This window comes from Miscanthus floridulus, chromosome 15 (genome assembly GCF_019320115.1).
Source record: "Miscanthus floridulus cultivar M001 chromosome 15, ASM1932011v1, whole genome shotgun sequence".
Lineage (NCBI taxonomy): Eukaryota > Viridiplantae > Streptophyta > Magnoliopsida > Poales > Poaceae > Miscanthus > Miscanthus floridulus.
The window spans coordinates 75,733,342-75,761,130 of NC_089594.1; the positions used below are offsets into that span (position 1 = coordinate 75,733,342).

General features: G+C 44.7%; 2 protein-coding genes across 3 annotated transcripts; both read right to left on the reverse strand.

Annotated features, from left to right (window-relative positions):
- Positions 1 to 3,859: 3,859 nt before the first annotated feature.
- LOC136509163 (uncharacterized) lies at positions 3,860 to 21,046 on the reverse strand. Its single transcript, XM_066503996.1, has 9 exons — positions 20,916 to 21,046; positions 20,671 to 20,817; positions 20,413 to 20,547; positions 20,126 to 20,237; positions 19,798 to 19,884; positions 19,521 to 19,619; positions 4,488 to 4,583; positions 3,989 to 4,310; positions 3,860 to 3,902 (listed from the first exon to the last, which is right to left on the reverse strand). The coding sequence occupies exons 1-4, from the start codon at positions 20,980 to 20,982 to the stop codon at positions 20,152 to 20,154; spliced, it is 435 nt and encodes a 144-aa protein (XP_066360093.1). The 5' UTR covers positions 20,983 to 21,046; the 3' UTR covers positions 3,860 to 3,902; positions 3,989 to 4,310; positions 4,488 to 4,583; positions 19,521 to 19,619; positions 19,798 to 19,884; positions 20,126 to 20,151.
- Positions 21,047 to 22,632: 1,586 nt separating this feature from the next.
- LOC136509159 (uncharacterized) lies at positions 22,633 to 26,981 on the reverse strand. 2 transcript variants are annotated; one of them, XM_066503987.1, is made up of 10 exons: positions 26,769 to 26,981; positions 26,499 to 26,633; positions 25,681 to 25,823; positions 24,981 to 25,067; positions 24,749 to 24,874; positions 23,856 to 23,990; positions 23,576 to 23,668; positions 23,315 to 23,485; positions 23,150 to 23,238; positions 22,633 to 22,935 (listed from the first exon to the last, which is right to left on the reverse strand). In XM_066503987.1, exons 1-10 carry the CDS (start codon positions 26,911 to 26,913, stop codon positions 22,920 to 22,922), a joined length of 1,140 nt encoding a protein of 379 aa, XP_066360084.1. In that variant the 5' UTR covers positions 26,914 to 26,981; the 3' UTR covers positions 22,633 to 22,919. The 2 variants fall into 2 exon arrangements, with proteins under 2 accessions (XP_066360084.1, XP_066360085.1); XM_066503988.1 differs by lacking the exon at positions 22,633 to 22,935 and adding an exon at positions 22,953 to 22,971.
- Positions 26,982 to 27,789: the final 808 nt, after the last annotated feature.

Genomic DNA, 27,789 nt, shown 5'->3' on the forward strand with positions numbered 1-27,789 from the left:
GTGCTTACATAGAATGGTTAGTTAATGAACCAATGCGGTTATTAATAAAAATCGAATATAAGGACGCACTTTTAGTAATGCTCTTGCAGATGCAATAAACCCACCAGCCAGATAGCCTTGCATATCCTTGGAGTCTTTTCTTTCCTCCTATCAGGTAAGTCTTGCTAAGTACAATTGAGTACTCAGGGTTTTATTCCCCCTATTGCAGGTGATAAGTGGATGCTAGAGCCGACTCTTGTGTGTGGATTCCTCCTGGTGGGCTCAGAGAGGATTTCCTTACGCTGCGATCATAGTTTTTATTTATAACTCTCACCAAATGTTTTTATAAATAAAAGTTTTATAATCTGTTGTCATAGTTTATTTATCAATGCTTCATCATACCATGAATAGATAATTATTTCCGCTGTAATTCTGATCGCATGTTTATATTCTGCTGTTACATTAAATTGTTCATAACTTTGATAATATGATTACATTCCGTTGTTATAATAATAACTATTATACTCTGATGTTGTAATAAAAGTGATGTAAGAAATTGTTAAGAATGATGTAAGCTTTATTCTCTCATTTGTGATCCTGATGGAAAAATGTGGATTTTCGGGTTCTCCCTTAGGGTGTGTCCGACAAGACCGAGTAATTTAGTGTTCTCCCTCGAGTGCTTAGTGTCTAATGGAAGACGAGCACTCCTAGGAGGTATTAGATTAGGCGGTTCTGCTACAGCTGTCGACGCTGACGTTGAAGATTGCGCCTCCACGGAAGGGAGGTTGTTCGGCGGTGGTTTCGGCGACAGTCTCCGTAGAGCCCTGGGACTCGGAGTCTGGATTCTCCTCTAGGATGGTTTGGAGGGATACTCCGGGGCATCGGCCGACGTGTAGCATGTTGATAGCCGACGGGAGCTGGTCGGTCAGAGGATAGATATCTCCAACCTGGTCGGTGAATTTACCCCTTAGGGCATCTTGATAGGCGACGACGACGCTGGTGATCCCGAAGGGTAGGGCCGTAACCCCTGGAGTTTCCCGATCCGCCTCCGATAGATCTAAATCAGAGGGTGGTCGACGCTGGACTAGAGTGGTCAAAGCTGATTCTACGATGGAGAGGCAATCGGCGAGCTTCTGGCCAACCTGATCGATGGATGCGATCAGATCATCGTTGTTGATTTGCCTCCTTGGGTAGCGGGGGAGTGGGCGGCGAATTGTCGGCGAAAGTGACCTCGGAGGTGGTTTTGAGATCGGATCTACAGTCGTAGGTGTTGGGGTGATCAGTGTAATATTGGCCTGCATCGGCTCGATGAGCTCTCTGACTCCGTTAGCATTGATGATCCACGAGATCGATCCGACCGTGAAGATCTGGGCGGACTGTGGGAGGGACGAAGAGCCTGCAAAACATACCATCTTGTTCGACATGGAAATAGCACGCGCACCCCTACCTGGCGCGTCAGTTGTCGACAGAATATCGTCGGCAGTCCTCCGAGGGGTATCCTACGAAGGTAGATTGATCGGCAGAGATACGTGTAATCAAGAACAAGAAGGCAACAGAGACACAAGAGTTAGATGGGTTCAGGCCGTCGGCGTGATGTAATACCCTACTCCTATGGTCTGTTGGATTGTATTGGCTATCGTATGATATTACGTGTGTTTGGAGTGGGTCCCTGCCCGCCTTATATAGTCCAGGGGTAGGATTACAAGTCAGTTAGATCTAGGAGATAACTGAAAAGTAATAATAGATTATAGGAATCATGGGATCATACGTATCATAACAGATCTCGTAGTATCTTCAGGATATCTTTCCGGTGTCTTGCGGAACGCGCCGAGCAGCGCCGTGCCCCGCAAGGCTTCATCTTACGGGCTAGGCCGCGCCCTGGGGGCGTAGCCCATGTGGTCTGTCGTGGGTATCCGGGGTTGTACCCCCCCCCCCACAATAACCTATGTGTACATTTTTGTGAGACACATATGTAGGGCTGGACAAAATACTCGTGGCTCGCCAACTCGCTCGACTCGACTCGTTTTAACTTTTTCACGAGTTGAGCTGGAAGTCTAAGCTGAGGCCTATCAGCACACGAGCATGAATCCAGAAGATGATAATGCCGACCTAGAAGTGTACACCTATTCTATTAGTATGTAATCATTATTTTCAGCTGTTTCATATGAATTTTAATTTTATAATTGTTGTGGTACTTAAATGTTGATTTTATGGATTGTTTTCCAGGAAGAAAATGATGATGCTGACATTGAGTCTGTGGACTTTCCTAAGTTTATGGTGGCAAACAACTAGTTAGTATGCTGAAACTGCATGATCATGGATGGACCAGCTATGTTGCATGGTTGATATTTTTGATGAACCTGATATGTATTAATCATGTATGGTTGCATAATAATTGACATCACCTTCTAAAATTAATGTAGCATAAACATTATAAACGTGTGTCTCCTATTTTTTTAGTAGCTCACGAGCTAAACGAGCCAGCTCAAGCTCGGTAACGAGCTGAGCCGAGCTGCCCCTCTAGCTCATAATATTAATGAGTCGTCTAACGAGCCAGCTCGAGCTAGACCGAGCCGAGCCGCGATATCCAGCCCTACACACGTGTGTTATTTTTGGAAGGAGAGAGTACAACGGCCCCGTTCGTTTGAAGAAATTTTGAAGGAATCTAGAGGAATTAGATGAATCTGGAGGAATTTGTGAGAGAAAAACACTGTTCCGGATAAAAAAACGGATAAGTCAGGTTTAAGGACACGCGAAAGGGGCCTATAACACATCTGCAGGAGCAGGCGATAGGGAAAATTTCTTTACTCGTTGCAGTCAGTTTGGAATCATTTGGAGTTTGGATCCATAATGGTGATGTGGTGTTGCCATGCTAGCATGCTCGTGTGGCATCAGATGTGAAACAACCATCTTACTACTCTATGCTTTAGAGCAAAATGAAAATGTTATTTTTGGTTCAGTTTTAAATCTTACTCCAGTACTATAAGTGTGGCCACACACCATAGTTCTCGCATAGAAAAGGCTCACCAGTCTTGCGGTGAGTTGTGCTGTTACAAAATGGAGCCAAAACAAAGTGTGGCACACAAAATAACCAGTAGCCAAACTTAGGCGCAGAACCTGTGACGAGCTCTAGTCATCAACCAAACACGACATACATTCCTGTGGCATTAGGCACATCCCATTTGGACCCAGTAGCTCAGGGAATAACAAAACAAATCCACATAGCATATGGACAGAGGAATTATCCCATTTGGTTCCTAAACATAAAATGATCTGGGAGCACAATAACAATTGAGGTCCAACAGCTATGCATGCCTCTTGGTCAGAAGCTTGGCCAAAATACAGGTTGTGCCAGCTTGTTCGCAAGATGATTTCCATCTGACAGAAAATTCATCCAGTGAATCCCCTTTGGCCAGGTAATCGGTTGGTCCACAAGTGTGCTACTTACAAAGAAAAACAACTCAATTTTCCTTAGAAGGGACCCAACAGCACCAGTTCGCTCCAGGCAGCAAATGATATTTCACAAAAGATCAAGAGTCAAGAATAGCTTAAAATAATCTTAGCAGCAGTGGGCTGATGCTAATCCCCATAGATATTATAGACGATTGATTAGTAGTCTGATCGAACGTATGCAGCAACTTGAGGGTTCTATTCTCTAGGGCAAGCATCATTCTTCATAGACTCCATGGCCTCCCTGCAAGTTTGAGGAATCAGAGACATAAGAATGTCATGCACAGATCTAAGGCACTACAGGGAGGAAGTACGATTTGGATGTTCATGCTCCGGTCCAATGCACAACAGACTCGGTTAGGGCAATAGGTGAAAGTAGCATAGAAGGAAACAAGAGCAGTGCCTCAATGCTTTTTTGATGTCATGGTTGGTGGGATCGAGCTTTGGCGCCTCCTCAAAAGCATCCACTGCTCCTATATAATGGAGAATACCAACCACGAGAGTGATGATTCAGGAGCAGAAACTAGCTAGATTCAAGGCTATTTGATGTACGCTATACCTTGAGGAAGCTGAGAGCCATGCCCTCACGGTACCATGCCTTTGCCCAACGTGGGCGCAATGTTTTGCAACGTCGAGCATCTGATTTGACCAGGGGGAGAGATGTCCCCCTGATTTTCATCTTAAGAAGTTGGTGCCGTGACTCGAACCTGGGCTGGCTCAGCCAACCGCTTCTATGGCGTGTTGTGCTGACCAGTTGCACCGTGAGAGTGTTGGCCAACGTCGAGCATCTGACAGAGCCCTCACCTTCTCTCAGCCGCAGCCAGCATATATAGGCTCCGATTGGCGAATAAGGTGGCATCTTGTGGGTTTTTAGTCATTGCCTGCAGTAACAATCAGCAATACAGGGTCATAGAGCCTTTTTGAGCAGTGCCTAGTGACTACAAGAAAAAAAAATGAAGGCCCTTCTTGTGTCCAGAGCTTGATATTTCAGAACTAAGTACCTATCTTGCAACACTTTGTATTATTCCAACACGTATAGCATTGGTTCAAGCATTTACCAGCATATAGAAGTAGGCTGCATCAAAGTAGTCCCCCTTTGCAAACGCTTCTTTCCCTTTAGACTTCGCATCAGCTATCTGTTCTTCCAGTGACTCCTAAACATGGAAGCATGTTCAGTTACAAGTGCCATAGCCTTCAAGGGGCTCCAACATTTAATATTGTAGCAGTTAGCAAATTTTTGTTCCTGAATGACTTCAATCATAATCATTTTCTCACTCTAATAACTTTGAAAACCTGGCAGGCAAAGTGTGCCAGTAAGAAACCAGTAACATACCTGAGGCTCGAAGCATAGGTATTTCATAGCTCTAATAATCGCATCAATTATCGAAAAATCAAGGATTAGGCAAAGATCACGACTCACTTATATTCGCTGTGGTGATGCCAACACAAAGTTCTTCCATATTAGAGTGAACACACGGCGCAGAAAGAACTACATTCATTGCCTCCACACCGACGAGGGAATAGTCATGGCTCATGAAGAGAAGCATAAAGTGGTAGGAGACTATTTCAAAAACCATATCGGCTCCACAGTTCCTAGAAACACAACCTTCAATTGGCAAGCTCTGGGTTACTCTGCGCATGACTTGACGGAGCTTGAGGCACCTTTCTCCCAGGATGAGATTGAATACACAATAAAATCCATGCCATCCGACAAGGCCCCCGGTCCAGACGGCTTCACTGGAGCCTTCTTCAAAGCTTGCTGGCATATCATAAAGGATGACATTATGCACGCAATGCACAGCCTATTCTCCATGAACGCCCAGGGGTTTGAGTTGATGAACTCGGCTAACATCATACTTCTACCCAAAAAAACGGACGCCTTAAGGGTCACTGACTTCAGACCCATCAGTCTCATCCACAGCATTGCAAAGATCTTCTCAAAGATGCTTGCCAACAGATTAGCACCCCACTTGAACTCCCTCGTCTCAAGCTACCAAAGCGCGTTCATCAAAAAGAGAAGCATCCACGACAACTTCTTTTATGTCCAGGGTGCAGTACGCAAACTCCATAAGCTAAAGCTGTCAACTCTGTTTATGAAGCTTGATATTCATAAAGCCTTTGATACGGTAAATTGGGGATATTTATTGGAAATTTTGCAGGCCCTGGGTTTTGGGCCACGCTGGCGGGAATGGGTCTCTATCCTTTTCCGCACGGCCTCCTCCGCCATCCTAAATGGACAGCAGGGCACTAGCTTCAACCATGCCAGAGGTGTCCGCCAGGGTGATCCTCTCTCTCCCATGCTTTTTATCCTTGCTATGGATCCACTTCGGCGTCTATTTGACATGGCAACCCGACAAGGGATCATAACCCCTTTACCCCTAGTGGCAGCCAAATGGAGAACCTCCATGTATGCAGACGATGCGGCAATCTTCATTAATCCGATAAAAGAGGACGTGGATGCTATCAAGACGATCCTGGAAGTATTTGGCAACTTATCAGGCCTCCACATAAATCTACAGAAGAGCTCAGTTCACCCGATCAGGTGTGAGGATGTAGACCTCGACATGGTGCTATCCCCGTTTATAGGTACTAGGGGCACTTTCCCTTACAAATACCTTGGGCTGCAGCTACACATAAGGTCGCTACAGAAGGTTCACATTCAACCGCTCATTGAACGAATTGGACAGTGGTTGCCCGGCTAGAAAGGGAGATGGTTGAATAGAGCCGGACGTCTTACGCTCGTCTCTTCAGTTCTTTCGGCCATGCCAACCTATCACCTTACCGTTTTTCCCCTGGCAGCGTGGGCAAGGAAAAAATATGACAAAATCAGGAGATCGTTCCTGTGGAGAGGGGAGGAAGACGCAAATGGCGGTCACTGTTTGGTAAATTGGCCAACGGTCACGCGGCCGAAGGATTAGGAGTCTGTCGATGTTTTACCACCGATAGCCTGCCACGGGGGTACCCGGGACAGTTGTTCGGGCTTCGGCGAATAGCGGAATTCGGCGGTTACGCAAAGAGACTCACGATTTATACTAGTTCAGGCCCTCGACTTGGTCGAGTAATAACCTTACGTCCAGTTTTGGCGTTAGCCTGTTTGCGTTTGTATTTCTTTGAGTATCGGGTATGCCTTCTCTTCAAGGGATATCCTCACCAGCCCTTTATAGTCTAGGTGCTGAGAGGAGTTGTTTGTGTTCTACTCAGATACAAGGTCAGAGTCTTAAACTATGCTTCGGGCGCCTTTCCTTGTATAGTCCGAATTGGAGTTTTGATCTTGCACGTTGCTTTGCTCCGTGTAGTACGGTCTATGGGGGGCCCGTAGGGTTCCCTATCGACAAGCCCCCGAGCATTTCATGATTGAGCTTCAAGGGCCGAGTTGTTGTAGACTTGATCCGGGTTCTTCTTGAAGTGAAATCTTGATATGGTCTTCTTTGATTCTTCTTTTGACTGATGTGCACTTTTGCTGAAAAAAGTGCACTCATTGAGTGTAGCCCCCGAGCCTCTTGTTTTTTGGTACAAAAAACTGGAGGGTCTCTCTGTCTTCTTGGTTGCTCCGAGTTCTTTTTCGGTAGGTGCAATTTTTCGTAAAAATTGCACTCACCGAGTGTAGCCCCCGAGCCTCTTGCTTTTGCTTGCAAAAGTTGGAGGGTCTAGATTCTTGTCTTCAAAAATTTCTGGGGTTATGTATCCCGCAGCCCCCGAGCCTTCTCCGAGTTCTTTTCTTTCGAAAATAAATCGGATGAAGGGTCTTGATGTGTTGTCGTTTGTTGTAGTCTTGAATTCTTGTATTCTTGGTCCTTCGTCTTTAAATCCGAGCCCCCAGGCGTAGTTGAAGCGAATGCCGAGCCCCCAAGCTTAGTGTTTGACTAAGCCGTGATGTTCTTCTGAGTTGTTTTTATTCATCCAGGTCATTTCTAGACTTCTCTGGTTCTTGATGTACCTCTTCCAGGTTGTTTGCACTTTGTCCAGGTTCTTTCTGAACTTGTATGTACCTAATCCGGGTTGTTTTCTGATCACTCCAGGTTCTTTTTTGTCTTGATTTCTGTTCCCAACTTGTCTGAGTTGTTTTTCTTCAATATGGGTTCTTTCTGATCTTGACTTGATCTCTGTCTCTCCTTGTTGGGGTTCTTTTTTGATCAATCCGGGTTCTTTCTAAGCTTGTTTTGGTTCTTGTCGGGATTCTTTTTTGATCAATCTGGGTTTTTTCTAGCTTGTCTTGGTTCTTGCCGTACCTCATCGGGGTTCTTTTTTTACCAAACTAGGTTGTTTCTTGACTTATCTGAGTAAAGTAGCTCTCAGGAGCGTGTTTTTCTTGATCTCATGGTACAGATGTAGCTTTCCTTCTTTGTTGGTTGTGGTTCCGCCTTGAGTAGGAAATTATTTCTTCAATTCTTTCCTCATTCGTAGCTATGCTGGTGTGTGAGGTTGAGCAGCCGCCAGGCTTTTGTATACTTGATAACTTTCGCGTTGGTAGTTAGAAGAGTTCTTGTGATGTGGCTTCCATGCTTGCTCTATCTGCTTTTCTTAGGGTAATCAACCGATTTGTACTGTAGATCTACGTCATTCTTGGGGCGGGGTAGTTCTGAGGGTAAGCTCCTGAGTTGTACTTGTTACTTGTGCCTGCTTCTGGGGCGAAGTGGTCGACCATACTGCTCTTGGAGTAAATGGCCGAGTTGTTTTTTGCTGATTGTTCCGCTCTTGGGGTGTAGTAATCGCTTGACTGAGTTGTAGAGTTGATTGCGCTTGTTCTTTGTGTGGAGTAGTCGATTGTACCGCTCTTGGGATAGGCGACCAAGTTGTTGGAGTGATTGTACTGCTCTTTGGGTGAAGCAGTCGATTGTACCGCTCTTGGGGTAGGCGACCGAGTTTTCTTTGTTGATTGTGCCGCTTGTTGGGTGAAGTTGTCGATCGTACCGCTCTTGGTGTAGGCGACCGAGTTGTATATTTGTAGATGCCTTCTTGTTGGGCGAGGTAGTCAATCGTACTGCTCTTGGGGTAGGCGACCGAGTTGTTTTTGTGCTTGTGCCGCTCCTTGAGCGAAGTAGTCGATCGTACCGCTCTTGGGGTAGATGACCGGGTTGTAGTGCTTGTGCCGCTTTTTGGGCGAAGTAGTCGACTGTACCGCTCTTGGGGTAGGTGACCGGGTGGTTGTAGTGCTTGTGCCGCTCCTTGGGCGAAGTAGTCGATCGTACTGCTCTTGGGGTAGGCGACTGGGTTGTTGTAGTGCTTGTGCCGCTCCTTGGGTGAAGTAGTCGATCGTACCGCTCTTGGGGTAGGCGACCGGGTTGTAGTGCTTGTGCCGCTCCTTGAGCAAAGTAGTCGATCGTACCGCTCTTGGGGTAGGTGACCGGGTTGTTGTAGTGCTTATGCCGCTCCTTGGGCGAAGTAGTCGATCGTACCGCTCTTGGGGTAGACGACCAGGTTGTTGTAGTGCTTGTGCCGCTCCTTGGGCGAAGTAGTCGATCGTACCGCTCTTGGGGTAGGCGACCAGGTTGTTGTAGTGCTTGTGCCGCTCCTTGGGCGAAGTAGTCGATCGTACCGCTCTTGGGGTAGGCGACTGGGTTATTGTAGTGCTTGTGCCGCTCCTTGGGCATGTAGCCGATCGTACCGCTCTTGGGGTAGGCGACCGGGTTGTTGTAGTGCTTGTGCCGCTCCTTGGGCGAAGTAGCCAATCGTACCACTCTTGGGGTAGGCGACCGGGTTGTTGTAGTGCTTGTGCCGCTCCTTGGGCGAAGTAGTCGATCGTACCGCTCTTGGGGTAGGCGACCGGGTTGTTGTAGTGCTTGTGCCGCTCCTTGGGCGAAGTAGTCGATCGTACCACTCTTGGGGTAGGTGACCGGGCTGTTGGAGTGCTTGTGCCGCTTCTTGAGCGAAGTAGTCGATCGTACCGCTCTTGTGGTAGACGACCGAGTTGTTGGAGTGCTTGTGCCGCTCCTTGGGCGAAGTAGTCGATCGTACCACTCTTGGGGTAGACGACCGAGTTGTTGGAATGCTTGTGCCGCTTCTTGGGCGAAGTATTCGATCGTACCACTCTTGGGGTAGGCGACCGGATTGTTGGAGTGTTTGTGCCGCTTCTTAGGCGAAGTATTTGATCGTACCACTCTTAGGGTAGGCGACCGGACCCATATAGCACAACCGTTTCCAGGTTAGCTGTTTGCAGGAAAAGTAAGCAATCGTACCAGCTCTTGGGGTAAGCGATTGCGCCCGTATAGCAACAACCGTTTCTGGGTTGAGCTGTTTACAGGGCTGCCCCTTTTTCCCCAACCTGATTACGGGTTGGTTCTGTCCGTTGGACAGGGCTGTCAGTCGTACCATCTCTGTATGGTAGAGTGACAAATGCTAGATTGGGTCTCCTTACCCAAGAAGCTATTTGGCCATTGGCCGTCAGTTAGACCATCTCCATATGGTTGAGTGACAAGATTGCCCGTGTAGCGCAACCGTTTCTGGGTTGGCTATTAACAGGGAAGCCCCTTTTTCCCCAACCTGATTACGGGTTGGTTCTGTCCATTGGACAGGGCTCATATTTGAAGTTGTTCTTCTTGAATAATCTCTGTTTTATTTTTCTTGAAACTTGAGTACAATCTGTTGTACTTAATTGTAGAATCTTTTGAGCTGGCTGATATGCCAAGTGTTCTTTGCAGGTATTTCATCTGGAGTCATCAACTCGTATGTGCCGGGTCTTGTTGCTGTCTTCACGATGAAGGGTCCTTCCCATGGACTGAGTAGTTTGTGTCGTCCATCTTTCTTCTGGATTAGTCGTAGTACTGAGTCCCCTGGCTTTAATGATTGGGGTTGAGTACTTTTGTCATAATGTCTTCGTAACCCTTGCTGATATCTTACATTTTGTATGATTGCACTCTCTTATTTCTTCTATTCAATCAATTTCTAACCGCCTCGTTTCTTCTGCTTCGCCTTCTTCATATTGTTCTATTCTTGGAGATGGCCATATTAAGTCGGCTGGTAGTACTGCCTCTGATCCGTAGACCAGAAAGAACGATGAGTATCCAGTTGCTCTGCTGATCTGGGTTCTTAGACCCCATACTACTTTCGATAATTCATCGATCCATTTTCCACCATAATCTTTCAAATATTCATATAATCTTGGTTTTAAACCTTGTAATATGAGTCCATTTGCTCTTTCAACTTGTCCATTGGCCTGCGGGTGTGCTACTAATGCAAAGTTGATTTCTATCCCACAATCTCTTGCCCAGTATTGGAATTCTCTTGCTGTAAATGGTGAACCAAGATCTGTGATTATTCTGTTGGGCATGCCGAACCTATGCATGTCTTGTATGAATTCCACTGCCTTTTCTGCACTGTATTTGACCAAAGGTTTGTATTCAATCAACTTTGTAAATTTGTCGATTGCCACAAATATGTATTCGAAGCCTCCTTTTACTTTTTTGAGTGGTCCGACTTGATCTAGCCCCCAGCATGAGAACGGCCAAGCCGGCGGTATGCATATTAAGTTGTGAGCCGACACATGTGATTGCCTAGCAAACATTTGACAATTCTTGCTTGTTCTGACGAGCTCTTCTACATCTTTGAGTGCTGTTGGCCAATAGAAACTGGTTCTGAATGCTTTGCCGACTAGTGTCCTAGAGGTTGCATGATTTCCACAGCATCCTGAGTGGATTTCGTCCAAGATTTCCTTTCCTTTATCTGTCGGAACACATTTAAGCAGTACTCCTGATGATGCTGCTCTTTTGTATAGTTTATCCCCCACCAGAACGTAGTTTTTGCTTCTTCGTACAACCCGGGTTGCTTCTGCTTTGTCTTTAGGTAGTTTCTTGTCTTTGATAAAATTAATGTATGTTTGTCTCCAATCACTTTGTATGACCATGATTTGTCACTGGTCTGGTTCTTCTGCTTGATCTATTTCCATTGGATCTGTTGTCACCTTCTCTTTTTCTGTGTTCCTGAGTTGTTTGATGGATGGGGCTGTGAGTTCTTCCACAAATATACCGGGTGGTACTTTTGCTCTATCTGATCCTAATTTGGCTAGCACATCTACTGCAACGTTGGAATCTCTTAGTACATGATGGATTTCGAGCCCTTGGAAATTTTTCTCTAATTTTCTAACTTCTGCACAGTATGCATCCATATTATCTTTTGTACAATCCCAAACCTTGTTGACTTGATTGATTACTACAGCTGAATCACCGTAGACAAGTAAGTCTTTTGATCCCAAGCGAGCTTGCAACTCTTAGACCGTGTATTAATGCTTCGTATTCTGCTCATTGTTAGTTGTCTGCCAAAGTATTTGTAACACATATTTTAACTATCTCCCTTCTGGTGATATGAATAGTACTCCTGCTCCAGCTCCTAGCTTTAGGGAACCGTCAAAATACATTTTCCAATGATCAAGTATTGGTTCGGGTTCTTTTTGACTGATTTCTGTCCATTCAGCAATGAAGTCGGATAATGCTTGAGATTTGAGTGCTGTTCTTGGTTTGAAGTCTAGGTTGAGAGCATCGAGTTCTACTGCCCATTTTGATATCCGACCTGTTGCATCTTTGTTGCGTAGAATATCTTGAAGTGGAAAATTGGCTACCACTGTAATCTTGTGTTCATGGAAATAATGTCTCAGCTTTGTTGATGATATCAACACTGCATAAAGTAGTTTTTACACGTGTGGGTATCTCACTTTTGATTCTGTTAGTACTTCGCTTATGTAATAGACTGGTCTTTGCATTTTGTATGCGTGTCCGGGTTCTTCTCTCTCAACCACAATTGTTGTGCTGACAACATTCTTGATTGCTGTAATGTATAGCGTAGTGTCCTCTGTCTTTTGGTGGTGTCATTACTGGTGATGATGCCAAGTATTCTTTTAACTTTTGGAATGCTTCTTCTGCTTCTTCTGTCCATTCAAAATTTCCTGCCTTTTTCAATAATTTAAAAAAATGTAGCCCTTTTTCTTCTAGTCGGGAGATGAATCTGTTGAGTGCTGCTATGCATCCTGTAAGCTTCTGTATGTCTTTAACTTTCTTTGGAGGTTTCATATCCATGATGGCTTTAACCTGGTTTGTACTTGCTTCAATTCCTCGGTTACTGACTAGAAACCCGAGTAGTTGTCCTGATGGTACCCCAAAAACACACTTTGTGGGGTTTAGCTTCCACTGCCATGCTTTTAGATTCTTGAAAGTCTCCTCGAGGTCTTCTATCAATGATCCGGGTTCTTTTGTCTTGATTACTACATCGTCAATGTATGCTTCTGCATTTCTTCCGACTTGACTCCCCAAGCAAGTTTGAATTGCTCTTTGATATATTGCCCCTACATTTTTTAGCCCAAAAGGCATTGATTTATAGCAATATGCCCCAAATGGTGTAATGAACGAAGTCTTGCTTTCGTCTTCTTCTCTTAAGGATATTTGATGATAGCCTGAATAGCAATCTAGAAAGGATAACAGAGCTGATCCTGCTGTCGAGTCGATGATTTGATCAATCCTTGGTGGAATATATGGATCTTTTGAGCAATGTTTGTTGAGGTCTATGTAGTCGATGCACATGTGCCATTCTTTTGAATTCTTCTTCTCTACTAGGACCGGGTTGGCAAGCCAATCCGGGTTGATTATTTCTCTGATGAATCCTGCTGCCATGAGCTTGGCGATCTCTTTTTTTTTTTGCTGCTTTTCTGTCTAGAGCGAATCTTCGTAACTTCTGCTTAACGGGTTTGGACCCTTTGTTCACATCAATTATGTGCTCAGCCAACTCCCTTGGAACCCCTGGCATGTCTGCTGGCTTCCAAGCGAAAATATCTTTGTTGTCCCGAAGAAAGTTGGTGAGCGCGAGTTCCTATTTAGGGTCGAGATTTGCACTGATGATTGCCGTCTTCTCCGGATCACCAGTCAGTAGGTCAATAGTCTTGGTAGCAGCTTCTTTTGGTGGTGCGAAGTTGCTTGGCTTCTTAGCCGGTATCTTAATCTCATCTGGGTTCATTTCGTTGACCAACATTGCAATCTCCTTTCCTTTCTTTATATCTTGTAATCTTTCGAATATTTGTACTGCTTGTACGTCACAATCATGTGCTTTCTTTATATCTCCTTTCAATGATAATACGCCCTTTGTTGTTGGCATCTTGAGTAGTAGGTATGGATAATGTGGTACTGCCATGTATTTTGTTAAAGCTGGTCTCCCAAGTATTGCGTGGTAGCATGATTCAAAGTCTGCAACTTCGAATTTGATGAATTCCGTCCAGTATTTGTCTGGTGTGCCAAAGGTGACAGGTAGGGTTATCTGTCCGAGGGGCATAGCTGCTCTGCCGGGTACTATTCCGTAGAATTGTGTGCTTGTGGGTGTCATTAGACCTTCACAATCCAGATTCATCCTTTTGAGAGTGTCTACGAAAATTATGTTAAGCCCGACTCCTCCATCGATGAGTACTTTAGTTACTGCTACTCCTGCGATAGTTGGACCCAGTACCAGCAGGTAGCATCCTACGTTTGCTGCACTGGTCCATTGGTCTTCTCTTGTGAAGTGGATGGGGTACTCTGACCAATCTAGATATCTTGGGATGGCTGGTTCAGCTTCCATGATGGCTCTATGAGCTAGTTTCTCTTGTCTTTTGCTTCGTGTGTTAGGAACACCTGAAAATATCACCGCTAATTGGCGTTGGGGTTCTTAATCTCCTTCAGCTCTCTTTTCCTCCTTGGATTCTTCTTGCTTTGGCTCCGAGTTGTTTTGATTCCTGTTTTCTCTCTTCATGAATTGCCGCTGAAAAGTGCTGCATTCAACTAACTTGTGTCTGGCCCCTGGGTGTATGTGACACGGCATGTTTTCTATGTTTTCCGGTGCTCTTCCTCGGTAGTTGTTACTCTGATAGTTGCTATTACTGTTGTAACCGCTGTTGTTACGGTTGTTGCTATTGTTGTAGTTGCCATTGTGATTGCTACCATTGCTATCATTGTCGTTGCCATTGTATCTTCTTTTGTTGTTTGTGGTTGCCACCATATTGTCCTGCCTTGGTCTTTTGTCTTGCTGTCTGTAATCGGGTCTTCTATTCTCTGGGTTGTCCCTAGCAAATCTGTGTTGAGTTCTTTCTTCTGACGAAATTAGCTTCTCAACAACCCTCTTGAAGTCTTCATTTGTTCTTGGGTTCTCATTGAAATAGTCCTTGTATTGCCAGTTTGCCCAGATTCCTTTTGCAAAGGCCTCTATCACCTCCCTATCAGTAATGTCATGGACTAGAGCCCTGAATTCTCCAAATCTTCTATAGTATTCCCTTAGACTTTCTTCTCTCCTTTGCTTTACTCCTTTCAATTCGGCTGCAGTCATTGGATGGGTAATAATGCCTGCGAAGTTGTTGCAGAAAGCTTCTTGCAAGTCTTCCTAATACCTGATTGATCTTGGCCTCAATTTGTCAAACCATTGTAGCGGCATTGCTTCGAGGGCCATTGGGAAGAATAGAGCCTTGATGTCGTCGTCTCCTCCAGCTAATTCAATAGATTGGGAGTAAACCCTTAGCCATTGTCTTGGTTCGACTTTGCCATCATACTTGGAATGATTTGCTGGTTTAAACTTGTGTTGTAGCTTTAAAGTTTGTAGTCTTCTTGCGAAACAAGGGAATTTGTCGTATGGTTCCGTTCTTCCATAATCTGGCGATCTTGCCCTTCTGTAATAAGACATGTCTTCTTTTAACTCAGACTCTCCGTAGTCATCTTCTTTGTCAAATCTTCTTGATATTTCTTGGTAGCGTTGGCTCAATTTTTGTTTGTCTCTTTCTTGTTGCTTTGAGTAGTGTTCCTTCCTTCCATTGATATCAACACTTTCTACTGGTCCTATCCTTTGAAAATTCGATTTTTTGGGTGGCTACTCCCTTTGTGGCTCCTGTGGAACTTCTTCGCCGGGTTGTTTTTCTGATCCCCCGACTTCTTTCTTCTGGTCTTCCTTTGCTTTCCCGTTATTCGTGAGGGTGTACAACTCCTTTGTTAATTCTTCAATTCTTTCCCTTTTTGTATTTTTTGTGGCTTCTTTTTTCGCCTTCTTTCTGTTGTATTCCGTTAGCTCCGCTTTGTATTTATTCCAGACTTGCTTCCTTTGTTTAGCTCGGTTCCTCCTTCCAGCTTTCAATTTGTTCTTCTTTAGCCTTGCTAGTCTTTGCTCATCATTTTCGTTGCTGTCGCTTTTCTCATTTGGCGAGATGTTGCCTTCTGATTCGTCTGAAGATTTTATATCTGGTATCTGTGGTGGTTCCAAGGGTTGTTCTAACTGCTCTGCCATGTATACAGTATACCTCTTCCGAGCATTTCTTGTACGGTATTCCATCCTTCGTTTGGTTGAGCTGTCTGTAGCTTCTGAGCTGGATCCGAGTTCTTTTCCTTCTTAATAAGGTAGTTCTTCAACGGGCGTGCCAGTCTGGGCTTTGCTTGAGGTGAAAGAACCTGACCAATGCACCACACAATCTTGCGGGGTAACTGTCATGATCATCCCTTCTTGTGCTCCCTCCAGGAGTATTCTTCTTGCTAAGTTCATCTTGTTTTGGGTAAAGTGCTGATAGACTGATGCCGCGTTGCGCAGTCCGTAAGTTCCCAAGTTCTTCTTTGAGTTGTACGGGTCGTATCCCTTCGCGATCGTTGTTGTGTCTCCGAGTCCAATTAGGCTTGGCTCTTGTGCCGTGAAGATTGTCTTGGAATCAGGTTGTATCTCTTTTTCAGAGTCGGTTTCGTATCCGCTTTTTTCCTTATTCCGAGTTGTATCCGAAGTTGAGAGTTTCATCATCTTCTCAGCGAGTTTGTATTGAACTTCATCATCGAATTCTTTTTCTTCTCGGAGACGGGTACGAAGCTTGCCGTCGTCGTCAGCCTTGCAGATCCAGGATCCGAAGACAAAGGTTGTTCCCGCCAAAAAGGTCATCTTGAGGTTGAGGTCCGCCGAACTCTCGAGAAAAAATTCGTCGAAAGCCCCTACCTGGCGCGCCAGCTGTCGATGTTTTACCACCGATAGCCTGCCACGGGGGTACCCGGGACAGTTGTTCGGGCTTCGGCGAATAGCGGAATTCAGCGGTTACGCAAAGAGACTCACGATTTATACTGGTTCAGGCCCTCGACTTGGTCGAGTAATAACCTTACGTCCAATTTTGGCGTTAGCCTGTTTGCGTTTGTATTGCTTTGAGTATCGGGTATGCCTTCTCTTCAAGGGATATCCTCACCAGCCCTTTATAGTCCAGGTGCTGAGAGGAGTTGTTTGTGTTCTACTCAGATACAAGGTCAGAGTCCTAAACTATGCTTCGGGCGCCTTTCCTTGTATAGTTCGAATTGGAGTTTTGATCTTGCACGTTGCTTTGCTCCGTGTAGTACGGTCTATGGGGGGCCCGTAGGGTTCCCCATCGACAGAGTCCCCAGCCTGGAGAGGTTTGGCCGCGCCCTCCGTCTCCAATGGCTATGGCAGGAATGGACAGAAGACTCCAAACCTTGGTTAGGAATGGACCTCCCTTGCAATGACATTGACCACCTTTTATTCAATTCATCAACAACAATCACTTTGGGCGATGGCGTAAAGGCCCGCTTCTGGCACAACAACTGGCTTGACGAGGAGGCCCCTAGATACCTAGCACCCAACCTCTTCAGACTTGCCACCAGAAAGAACAGAACAGTGAATCAAGAGCTCAGAAACAACAATTGGATACGCTCACTAAGAGGCCGCATCACCTCAGCCACCCACGTCGAAGAATTTGTCTCCCATTGGATTAGGATCTAGGATGTGCATCTCCAGGGCGTCCCAGACTCCATCACTTGGAAATGGACTCCGAACGGCACTTACTCCACCCGCTCGGTTTACAGGATGCAATTCTGTGGATCCTTCAGTACTTTCTGGAGCGACCAAATTTGGAAAGCACATGCTGAGAATAAATGCAAGGTCTTTACCTGGATACTTATACATGGGAAAGTACTAACAGCGGACAACTTGCAGAGAAGAGGGTGGCCACATCAAGACCACTGCGCACTCTGCAATGGACCCCTACAAACCGGCCTCCACCTGTGCTTACACTGCCCTTTTGCCATGGCGGTCTGGAACCAGATTTTAACATGGGAGCACTTCGAAGACATCTTGAGCCAACTACAGCAGGCCCCCTCTTAGATCATTTCTTGGTGGAAGAATGCTGCAAGCAAAGTGCCTAGAGCGGAGCGGAGAAGGTTCAATGGCTTGGTGATTTACACCTTCTGGAATTTATGGAAAGAGAGGAATAGGAGAATTTTTAACAACGCCACAGAAATGGTACTACAAGTGGCCGCGAGAATTAAGGAAGACATAGACCTTAGAAAGAGGGCCTTTTCATAGGGGCTGCTCTTCTTTCTTTATGTGGGGCTTTGATTTTTCTGCTGTGTGACAGCCGAGGGCCAGGTCTCTTCCCTTTCTTGTACATAAACTTCTCTTTTTTCCTACCTTAATTGAAAGGCAAAGCTCCTGCCATTGCTTTCAAAAAAAAGCGCATCAACACTCCAATGTGGAAAAATGGGAATTGGTTGTCTGAGGAAATAGAATTTCAACTAGCTCACGTTGTTCACAAGCTGCTAACATGATTGGGAATTTCCCACGCTGCAATGCAAACACAAAAGTGGAAGGTAATATAATCTGGCATGAAAGGAGGAAAGACCAACAACAAAGAATTCTAAGAATATAACATAACAATTGTATGATGGTCCTATATAATCTTAAATTCTAGTTAGTTATCAAGTGCTAGAAATCATACCTAGGCTAACATTTTCAACAGTGGGATTTGAATTCTGTGCTTTGGACCTCCCAGGCATCACAATTTCGAGAGGCAATTTTGATTTATAATACACTTCACAAATCATTCATGTTTTTTCAGCAGGTACTTATAACTAGGGCTGCAAACCTCATAATATTTGATTGGATCACCACAAACCGAAATAAATTAACCCAAAAAATCTACATAGAATACACACACTGTACAAAAGTTGGTTGCCATAAAGATGGGGATGGTTCGGTTTGGCCCAGCGGTTCGTCGAACCGCACCATAGAAACGACCCATTAGGGCCCCTTCTCTAACCCGTAAAGTTTCTTTGGGTAAGTGGATCAGAAACCAAAGAACCAAAAGATCCAGGGGTTCGATCCACCTCGTCGCCGGCGCTCACAACTGGAGAAGGCCGCGACCCCGTCGATCCCGGCACGGTAGCGGCAGCCGCCCCTCCCCCCGGCAAATATTTCCGGCTGCTGCCCTGCTGACAGACGACAACCACATCACCAAGGCGAGCTCCGCAACCTGTGCGGCGGCAGCGGCGGCTGACCAGTGCTGGATTCAGCTTCAGCGATGGGGTTCCACCTGCTGCCGTTCGTGGCGGCGAGGGGGCCGCCGCGGCGGCCGACCGGTGCTAGATTCAGCTTTGGCGATGGGGTTCCCCCTGTTGGCGGCGTTCGTGGCGGCGAGGGACTCATGCAGGTGTTGAACCTCTTGGTGCCGCTCAACCTCCGGCTGCTGCTCATCTGCTTGCTCTGCCTCCTCGGATCAAGCGGCAGCGAAGCTGCAAAGGAGAGGAACGTACACAGAGGAGAGAAGCTAGGCTGTGGTTGGAATCGCACGATCGACGACATGGGTCGACCCGTATACCCATTGGAGCATTAGACCCAAGCAGCTTTAGTTTATAATGGATGAACCGGTGCCCCTTAATGTCATGAATGGATCGATGGTTCGGATGTGGTTCGATCCATGGACCAACCACGCCCATCTTTAGGTTGCCACAGGAGCAACAGGTATTTCATACACGCACTTATGCTCTTCAAGTTTTTGTTAACCTGATCACGAGCTCTACCGTTCATGAACGCAAGAGGTTACTAAACGGGAACACACTTAATCCCAGCCTAAGCAACAGTTAGCAAGAAAACAAGAGGCAAAAGTTATGACTATGACAATATAAATGAGCAACATAAAAGGTCTCAATAGGGAACTGAACTAGCTCCACTAGCTCCAGAGCCTCTGAGACCTTGGTTTCATTATATTAACCTGTCATAGGAATATAGGATATGCAGATGAGCAGGAGATTATAAACCACGCAGCATCAAAGTAAATAAACAGCAGGAAAAAAGATAATCATAAATGAGATTATCCTGTCAGGAATGTTAGGGTCAGCTCCAACCTCCAGCAAGAACTTGACAATATCGGTGAAGGCCTTATTAACTGCTGTTATTTAAACACGTGGCTCCTGCAGACTTTTGAATTTCACATCAGCACCAGCCTATAGAATGAGAAATACAAGTCAGATTTAGAGCGGATTGCGAATTTGCCATGTGTGATAAGGAAGACAAGATCAATGGTTGTAAGATCAATTAGTTGGTCTACATTCTATCCATTACATATTAAGGCATAAAAATGTCATAATAGAATACTTCAAGGAAGTCAGTAAGTACCAGGACCTGAGTAAGTAGCTTCATACATTTCAAGGAACGCGCACAGCATGCCATCATGAGTGGTGAAAGGTCATCATGGACAACTCTGTTGGGCTGCAAAGGGAAAATGGATGGGGGTTTTGATTAGCTAGTGAGGTCACTGGAAAAGAAAAGGATTCAGAAAATTCACCCACCATTGTGTTCTCTAAACCTCCGACAGGGAAGTAGGGAACGATTTCATCATCAAGTAAAGCAAAAACAAAATTTTAGGCAGTGCGGTGTGCTGCGGTGCTTCTCTCTAGCATGTGAATTGCCAACACAGCAGGAGTAACATGACATCAATACTGAAACTTACATCAGCACCATGATCCAGGCGGATCTTCACAGCACGGCGTGCCACATATGCAGATTGAGATGATCAACAGAAACGCCCTTGGACAACAGCAGCCTCACAGCGCCGTAGTGGCCTGGAAGGCACGCGAAAAGATGTTAAAATTTCCAGATCAAACACAACCAGACCTCCTCCTCCAGAGAGGACAGGTACGGTAAACAATTCATAAGCAAGGTTCTCAATCTAAGCGCCCCTTCCATAATACTGCAGAGGGCAAATCGAGCTATGGAAGAGAAAGGAAAGGAACACACCATTGTGCACCCCATTGTGCAGCAGCGTGGATCCTCTGGCATCCGGCATGGCCGGGTCCCCGCCGCGATCAAGAAGGTACATCAGAACGGGGAGGCTCCTGCTCCCCTCGGTGGCGAGGAGAATTGGCGTCTTGCCTGCGAGGGGGAAGGGAGCACTGCCACTATCAATGATATTTTTGACGAAAAAGTGATAATCCAGTGATTCAGCCACCGGGAACCTGGCAGAAGGTCGAGATTCAGCGAGGCGTTTCAATTCACCTTCCGCAGAGGTGGAGTTGACATGGAACCCCGAATTCTCCACCAGGAACTTGCAGTCCTCGGGGTGCCCACCGCCGGCCGCGAAGTGGAGCAAGCTCCGCCCGTTGAAGCCCTCCACTCCCCGCAATTTCAACTCGCTCGAGATTTCTAATCAACAAAGAGAATTGCAGGAATCAAATCAAGCGGGTGAATTACACGAGAGAGAGAGAGAGTAGTGGTGGGCTGGCGGTGATGGCAGCGCTTACGCTTGAGGAGGCAGAGGTTGCCATCACGGGCGCCCTGGATGGCGAGGTCGGCGGTGCTGGGGGCCATGGCGGCTGCTGTCCCTCAGGCAGATAGGTCTCCAGAAGGTTCGAGAAGGGTTAGGCGGCGCTAGGTTTTTGAGTGGAGTGGGGAATGGAATTATGGAACCGTACCGTGGAAGGAAGCCGGGCGGGCGGTGTTTTTGGCGGGAAATGCGACGGCTGCGCGGGAGAGTACGGGACGGCTGCCACGTGTCTCAGGGAGGAGAGGACGCAGCTGGGACTGGGACCCACGTGCGTGACCTCATGTGGGATTTTGCCACGTGTGGCTTTACCTAAAGTTTCGCAATTGATCTTGGAATGTCACACCGTCACCCGAAAGCAACAAAGCTGGATTATTCTCAAGACTAGTTTTGCAACTTTTCTTGCATTGTTGCTTTTTTTTTTTTTTGAAAGGCTTGCATCGTTGCTTCGCCGAACCTAAAATGGGAGGCAGAACTTTCTGTCGTGCATTCATTTATCGTTAAACTCCTTTTATTGTTTCAATACAATTTTGTCTGTTAATTAAATTAAGAAAAAAGAGTGGAGCCTATTTGACAATTATCTTTGACGACAGTTAAAACTTAAAAGTGGTTTTGAGTTCATCGTTCTTTTTTAGTTCATCCAAAAACCAATCCGTTAAATTCTCAAAAACAAAAAACAAATCCAGTAAACACATTTTTTAAATAAACCACAGAAATGTCGAAGCCTTTAAAAAATCCAAAAAAATCCTAGATATATATTAGGACAAGAGACATCTAAATAAAATTTTTTAAGCTCCTGAAATTATCAATGGAAGCTTCAAAGAATTGGATTGAACTCTATAAAATGGGAAAATATCTAGAAAATTCTCAAAACATTATAATCGATGTTTAAACACATTTTGAAAACTTTTCATGACAAAAACATGAGATACAACTAGCATGAATGCAACATAGTGATTCTAGTTGCATTCATGACAGTTTCATCTCATATTTTTGTTGTGAAAAGTTTTCAAAATATGTTTGGACATTAATTTGAATGATATTCAAATTTTCTAAATTTTCTATATATTTTCCCCATTTTCCTAGAACTGAATCTAATTTTGAAAGGGTCCCAAGATAATTTCATGAACTACAAATGTTTTATTTGGTTGTATCTTATAAAATTTATCTATACGATTTTTCTAAAAAATAGGCTTAAAGATATTTTTCATGTTTTAAAAATATCATTTATTACTTTATACAACTGTTTTTTGAGCTAAAACAGGATGTGACTGAAAACCGAGTCATTTCGCTGAAATTTGATTTATGCTGATGTTTATGCTGAAATATTATGAGAAAAAACATTGTTTATTCACTAAAATGTACTGCTGAAGTAGCGCACATCAAGCTGGGATTACAGAGATTGGATTGGAGGGGCACAAGTGGCACACCAGCCTCGCCAGGAGTCATGGGAGCGGCACAGCAATTTCAGTTCGCGAGTTCTCACAAGCTCGAATGTCGTTACTCTGTCTATAGCATCAGAGCTCAGAGGAATATCCACATTATGTTGTACCAAACCATAGGCCCCGTTCGCTTCGCTGAAAAAACAAGCCGAAACACTATTCTGGCTGATTTGTTGTGAGAGGAAAACACTATTTATGCTAAAAAACAAACTGAAAAAGACGGATTATAAGAGAAACAAACAAGGCCTATAACCGGCATATGCCAGAAAATCTCAGACATACACCCACACATATTTGCATGCGCTAGGGTTACAGAATCCTCTAGCAGCCGATCGAGCTACACCTGTTTCTACTTGAATGCAAAGCCGACCTCAAAAAACAGAGCCGAAAAGTGTGAAATGAAGAGAACTGAATTCAATACGTTTCACCTCCAAAAACAGAGGATGCCAAGTCTGGACCCTTTACTCCTAACATATGTGCTGATCTCCTAACGGTAGCACTTATCAACCACAGGTTCCGTGGACGCCCGGCATGTTACCACTTCACTGATGCTCCCCACTGGATCAAAGAAAAAGGCATCCAACCTCAAATTATCTGACAAATTCTCCAAATCAGAACAAAAGCAATTATCAGCCTGTTCGTTTCGGCTGAAACGATAGTGGATTATTACTGCTGGCTGGTTTGGTGTGAGAGAAAAATACTGTTCTGGCTTATAATCCATGATCGTTTACGACCAAGCGAATAGGCTGTATATATAGCAGAGGCTACAAACCTTGATGTTTTGTCAGTTTTGTCAGTCGGGCTACTTCCAGAACCCAGCCTCGACGCAGGCCCCGGTTCTTTCCAGGTTCTAGCAAAATCCTAAAAAAGGAACCGTCAACATATCAATAGTGAATATGACACATTGTGTCGCCGTTAATTGCTAGTACCAACTCACCAGCACCAATTTCCTAGCATCAGATTCAGGGTCAAGTGTCGATAAATTCGGCAGCACCATATTCATGTAGTTAATTGCTTCCTCAATAAATTTTGCTGGAGCATGCAGATGTAGATGACAAAGACTCCTCTTTGCATACAAGGCTGGATCCTGGTGACCAACCTGAGCTGCCTGCAATCATCCAATGATACAGAGGCTGAAGAGCTATATTGGCATCTATAAATGTAACTTAAATATCATTTGGAGAACGCAATAATTTACTTCTGTGTAGAATCTCAATGCAATATCACGTTCTTTCCTCCAGTACGCAGCATCCCCCTGTTCAATAGCCCTACTGCTTCTGCAGAAGCGCTCCTACAGTACATGTACAACCCAAAAGTCAAATAGAAACCATATTCCAAATCAGTGGTGCAAAGTGCATTGCAGTATTCATAAAAGCTACTGCCATGTTTTTGAAAAAAGTATTCATAAAAGCTACCAACCATCATGCTACAAAGGAAAAATGGAAATATTTTGTTCCAAATTGTGGGTCTGAACTCACGGTTCTTTCCCACTGGACTATTTCAGAAATGCTCAGGCCTTCATATTGTGGCAAATGGGGTGCGTGAGGGAGAAGAATCGCCACGCATCTCTCCCATCCTTTGACCGCAGCAATTTGGACTGGGATGTTATTATCCTGTTATAAGAAGCCACAAAAATGAACTTTAGAAATAAACACATGAGAGCTTAAGGAATAACAAAATTAGGCCCTGCAAATTAGTTGCAAAGAATGTGGCAAAGACATTGTAATCCCAAGAACTACATGTAATTATGCAGCGCAAATTAACAGTTGTACTTATGTATACTGTATGGTAGAACGACAATATAGACTGTGCAAGTGGATTCAAATTCCTGTTGCTCACTGGGGCATGTGAAAAGAGTGAACAAGTATATTTAAAAAAAAACTGAACCCCCCCCCCCCCCTCCCCCACGTGCGCGCGCGCGGTGGCAGGGAGTCATCATGTTAACTTCAGTACTAGCAAGCTATGGAACATTCCCAAGATAAGTTCGTCGAAATAAAATCCTAATGTGGGTATTTTATCCTAAACTTCTAGTTAGGAAATAATTCCATTAGTGTCAGGTATCACAATTCTTTCAAGTTCCAACAATCAATATCTGGATATCAAGACCTAAACAGGCTAGTAAGCACAAATGTATTTTTGAAATCACAACATTAAATCTCAAACAACAAATTGCCTCATTTAAGGACCTTTGCTAATTACCCTAAATTTGTTGGAGTATCAAACAGAGTCATAATAACTACTCTAAAAATTGTAAAGATCCTAGTGTGGTATGGAACAATTGTCCAGGAAGATTATGTACAATTAAAATAGGCATAAAGCCCAGAAGCTGACAACTAATACTGAAATTGAGAAATAGCAAGGTAGAACTCACTTCATCAGGTACATTGGGATTAGCACCGTTTCTCAACAAACACTGGATGCAGCGATCTAAGCCTTTATAAGCAGCTAGCGCTATTGGAGGTACAGAACAACCAGTCCCATTCACATCAGCACCAGCCTGCAATTGTGTTCATCTCAGGAATCACACAATCAAATTTGTTGAACCCCATTGGCAAGAAATAGTTTGGGGCAAGCAGCATCTCTAAAGTGACAAAATACTGCACCTCAATTAGTATCTCCAAGCAACTCAATGAAGAACCATGGAGGGACACGAGCAGCGGTGTTAACATTTTCTTTGACACTCTGTTATACTGGGGAAAAAAGAGAAGAATAACGATATTGTCGAAAAAACAAGGGTTCAAGCAGTGTAATATGCAAGTCACCAGAAGAAGATAGAAAAGTTACACATGGCAGCACCTGACCAGTTTATTCAACTTTACCTACAAAATAAAACTAAAGATGCAAATGGGAAACCACAATGACCCATCATCTCTTTTTTTTACTGTACCACTGAATATAAAACTAAGCCTAAACATTTTTAAGATGAAAATTCCAGCTTTCATCAACAATGTTCCCCATGAAAGTCCAGACAACAAATAAATGCCGCATGATAGAAGAAATAGAACAAAAGTGAGAGGGCATTCGATAGAACTGGTCAATAAAACAAAAGTTCCAGCTCGGTCCAGTCAAGCAAACAAAATTAGTATGCAACTGTGCAGTGTTGGGACTATGGTAAGAGCCTAAAGGAAACAAAAACAAAGGCAACCAATCTGAGTTCACCCATAAACAATTGGTTACTCGGTTCTCATAGGTAGTGTATTGAACTCAACACATATAATATTGTCAAAATAGAGCAAAGGAGAGCAACACATATAATATTGTCGGAAAAGAGCAAAGGAGAGCAGGAAAGCAAGAAGATATTACATCTGCGTTATGCTTCAAAAGGAGTGTCACTATTCTTTCATTTCCCTGGATAGCAGCACAGAATAGCGGTGATTCACCATCTTGACATAAGGGGTCAACATTAGCTCCTTTTGACAACAAGTACTCTGCAATTTCATAGTAGCCTGGAAAAAATATATGGAAAAAATCACATCAAATTGACTTTTAGGACCTATTAATTACATGTGTTTCATAACGAAAGGGTAGTCAACACCAAGAGCTCAATATTTTAACAATGGATCGTTTTAGCATTTCCATAGGCCTATAAGCTAAATTTAAAATGATATGAAGCACAGAGGCGATTTTGCATTGCAGTACAAGCCCTGGGATGGTTAATACACATCAGGTGTCCATTTGACCTTCTACACAGGCTCCTTTTTGCAACATTCAGCCTAAATAATACAGGTAGGTGACTAATCAGAAGGTGGCCGAATAATCAGTTTTTACTAAGTAACAAGCTCAGGGTTATTTCACTGGCCATATTCCAATCAACCTCACAAGCACTGGGCTTCAATGCAGGATCCAGACTTTGTTTCTCTACCAAAGCTAGCATAGTGTCTACGTTCAGGTAATGATAGTTGATCCAATCAAAATGGGATTACGCCTTTTTTTTAGCCATGACAAAGTGTGAGTATTGTTCAACTCTGCTTATGTATTTGATTCAAACGAAAAACAAAATGTTTGGTTTAAGCACATGGGCATCTGTAGAGAAAATAACATAGATAAGCCGGGTTAAAACTAAAAAAAATCAAAGAACACCTAAAAATTACATAACAGACATATACAAGGGCAGAAAAAACCTTGCGTTGCGGCAATGTGGAGTGGAGTAATTCCAGAATTGTCTGTTTTGTTTGGATCAGCATGATTGTTGATAAGATATTTGACAATGGCTTCATTTCCCTCACGATTTAATGCAAACATTAGGGGTGTCGTACCTAGCAAAAGCATAAAAACAGTATATATTGATTAAGAATGATCGATACTTCTCACTCTGACCAAATAAATCGAGCCTAATTGGCACTAAAAACCTCAGCTCTACCCCTTTCTAAACAAACCTCAGCCCCACCCACCTTCGCCCCCAATTAGCTGCTCGCCACGCGAGCGGGCCGCGCGGCCACGACCGCTGCCGCGCCGCCTTTCCTCGCCTTCCCCGCGCATGCAGTCTGGGCGGCCACGACCGCTGCCACGCCGCCTTCCCTCGCCTTCCCCGCGCATCGCGTCTGGCCGCCGACCACTCGGTAGTCGCCCACCACGCGCCGCCGCAATACCTCTCTCCCCCCTTTGTCTCGTTTTTTTAGCAACACCACCCTCCAATTTAGCCCAAGCCCAAGCCCAAAACTAAATAGATGGCCTCGGACCTCAAATCCAAGACTCTCGAAGCGTCCGTTCCCCAACAGTAGAGAGAGGCGACGCGCCGGCGATTTCTCGACTCCCCGCCGAATTCGCTGCTTCTCCTCGCCGTCGGTGGTCTTTTTGGCGCCGATGTGCTTGGGAACGGCGGATCCGGTGGGTAACGTACATAGTTTTACCTAGAATAAGGTTAGATTTCTTACCGGTAGAGATGTTGTCGGTAGGCTTTTGTCCCTTCCAGAGTTTCTCTACTATTGTCTGTGTTCGTGGTGAGCAAGTCCTGTTGCTGTCTGAGGTGCATGTGGTGATTGATGGTGATATCTTTTGCGAGGATCTCAACATCGATGGGTGTGTCATCGATTTTATCTTCTGCGTTGGTGTTTGGTTTCCTATCATATTCCGTTGGTGCCCGTGGTGCCAACGATACTGTAATCCAGAATACGGTAATGGATATAAGGAGAAATTTTGGAAGGTATGTCTACCGACTCGAAGAGAAACCAGGTTGGGTTTGGATCCCACTTTCTCCGGTGGTTTTGCTTCCCTTCGGGTTATATCTTTCTTTGTTGAGTCAGGGCTGCTGGTGGCCTTTGAGACGTCAAATTCCTTGTTTTACCGGCGATGTGATGGCCGGCGGCCATATTCTTCAGCCAGGACATTCAACGAGCTTACAGCATGTCGATGCACTCGATATGCGACTCATGGAGGCATCAAAAAATTGTGAAGAGCTTTCGTTCGGAAGGG

Excerpts from the sequence above, each read along its gene's own strand:
- LOC136509163 (XM_066503996.1), bottom strand. The coding sequence starts at position 20,982 with ATGGCCCCCAGCACCGCCGACCTCGCCATCCAGGGCGCCCGTGATGGC. Across the intron at positions 20,818-20,915 it reads CAACCTCTGCCTCCTCAAGC|AAATCTCGAGCGAGTTGAAA; the intron begins GTAAGCGCTGCC and ends TTTGTTGATTAG. Across the intron at positions 20,238-20,412 it reads GCACAATGGGGTGCACAATG|GCCACTACGGCGCTGTGAGG; the intron begins GTGTGTTCCTTT and ends CGTGCCTTCCAG.
- LOC136509159 (XM_066503987.1), bottom strand. The coding sequence starts at position 26,913 with ATGCGCGGGGAAGGCGAGGGAAGGCGGCGTGGCAGCGGTCGTGGCCGC. Across the intron at positions 23,669-23,855 it reads TAGTCCAGTGGGAAAGAACC|GAGCGCTTCTGCAGAAGCAG; the intron begins GTGAGTTCAGAC and ends CATGTACTGTAG. Across the intron at positions 23,486-23,575 it reads CATTGAGATTCTACACAGAA|GCAGCTCAGGTTGGTCACCA; the intron begins GTAAATTATTGC and ends GGATGATTGCAG.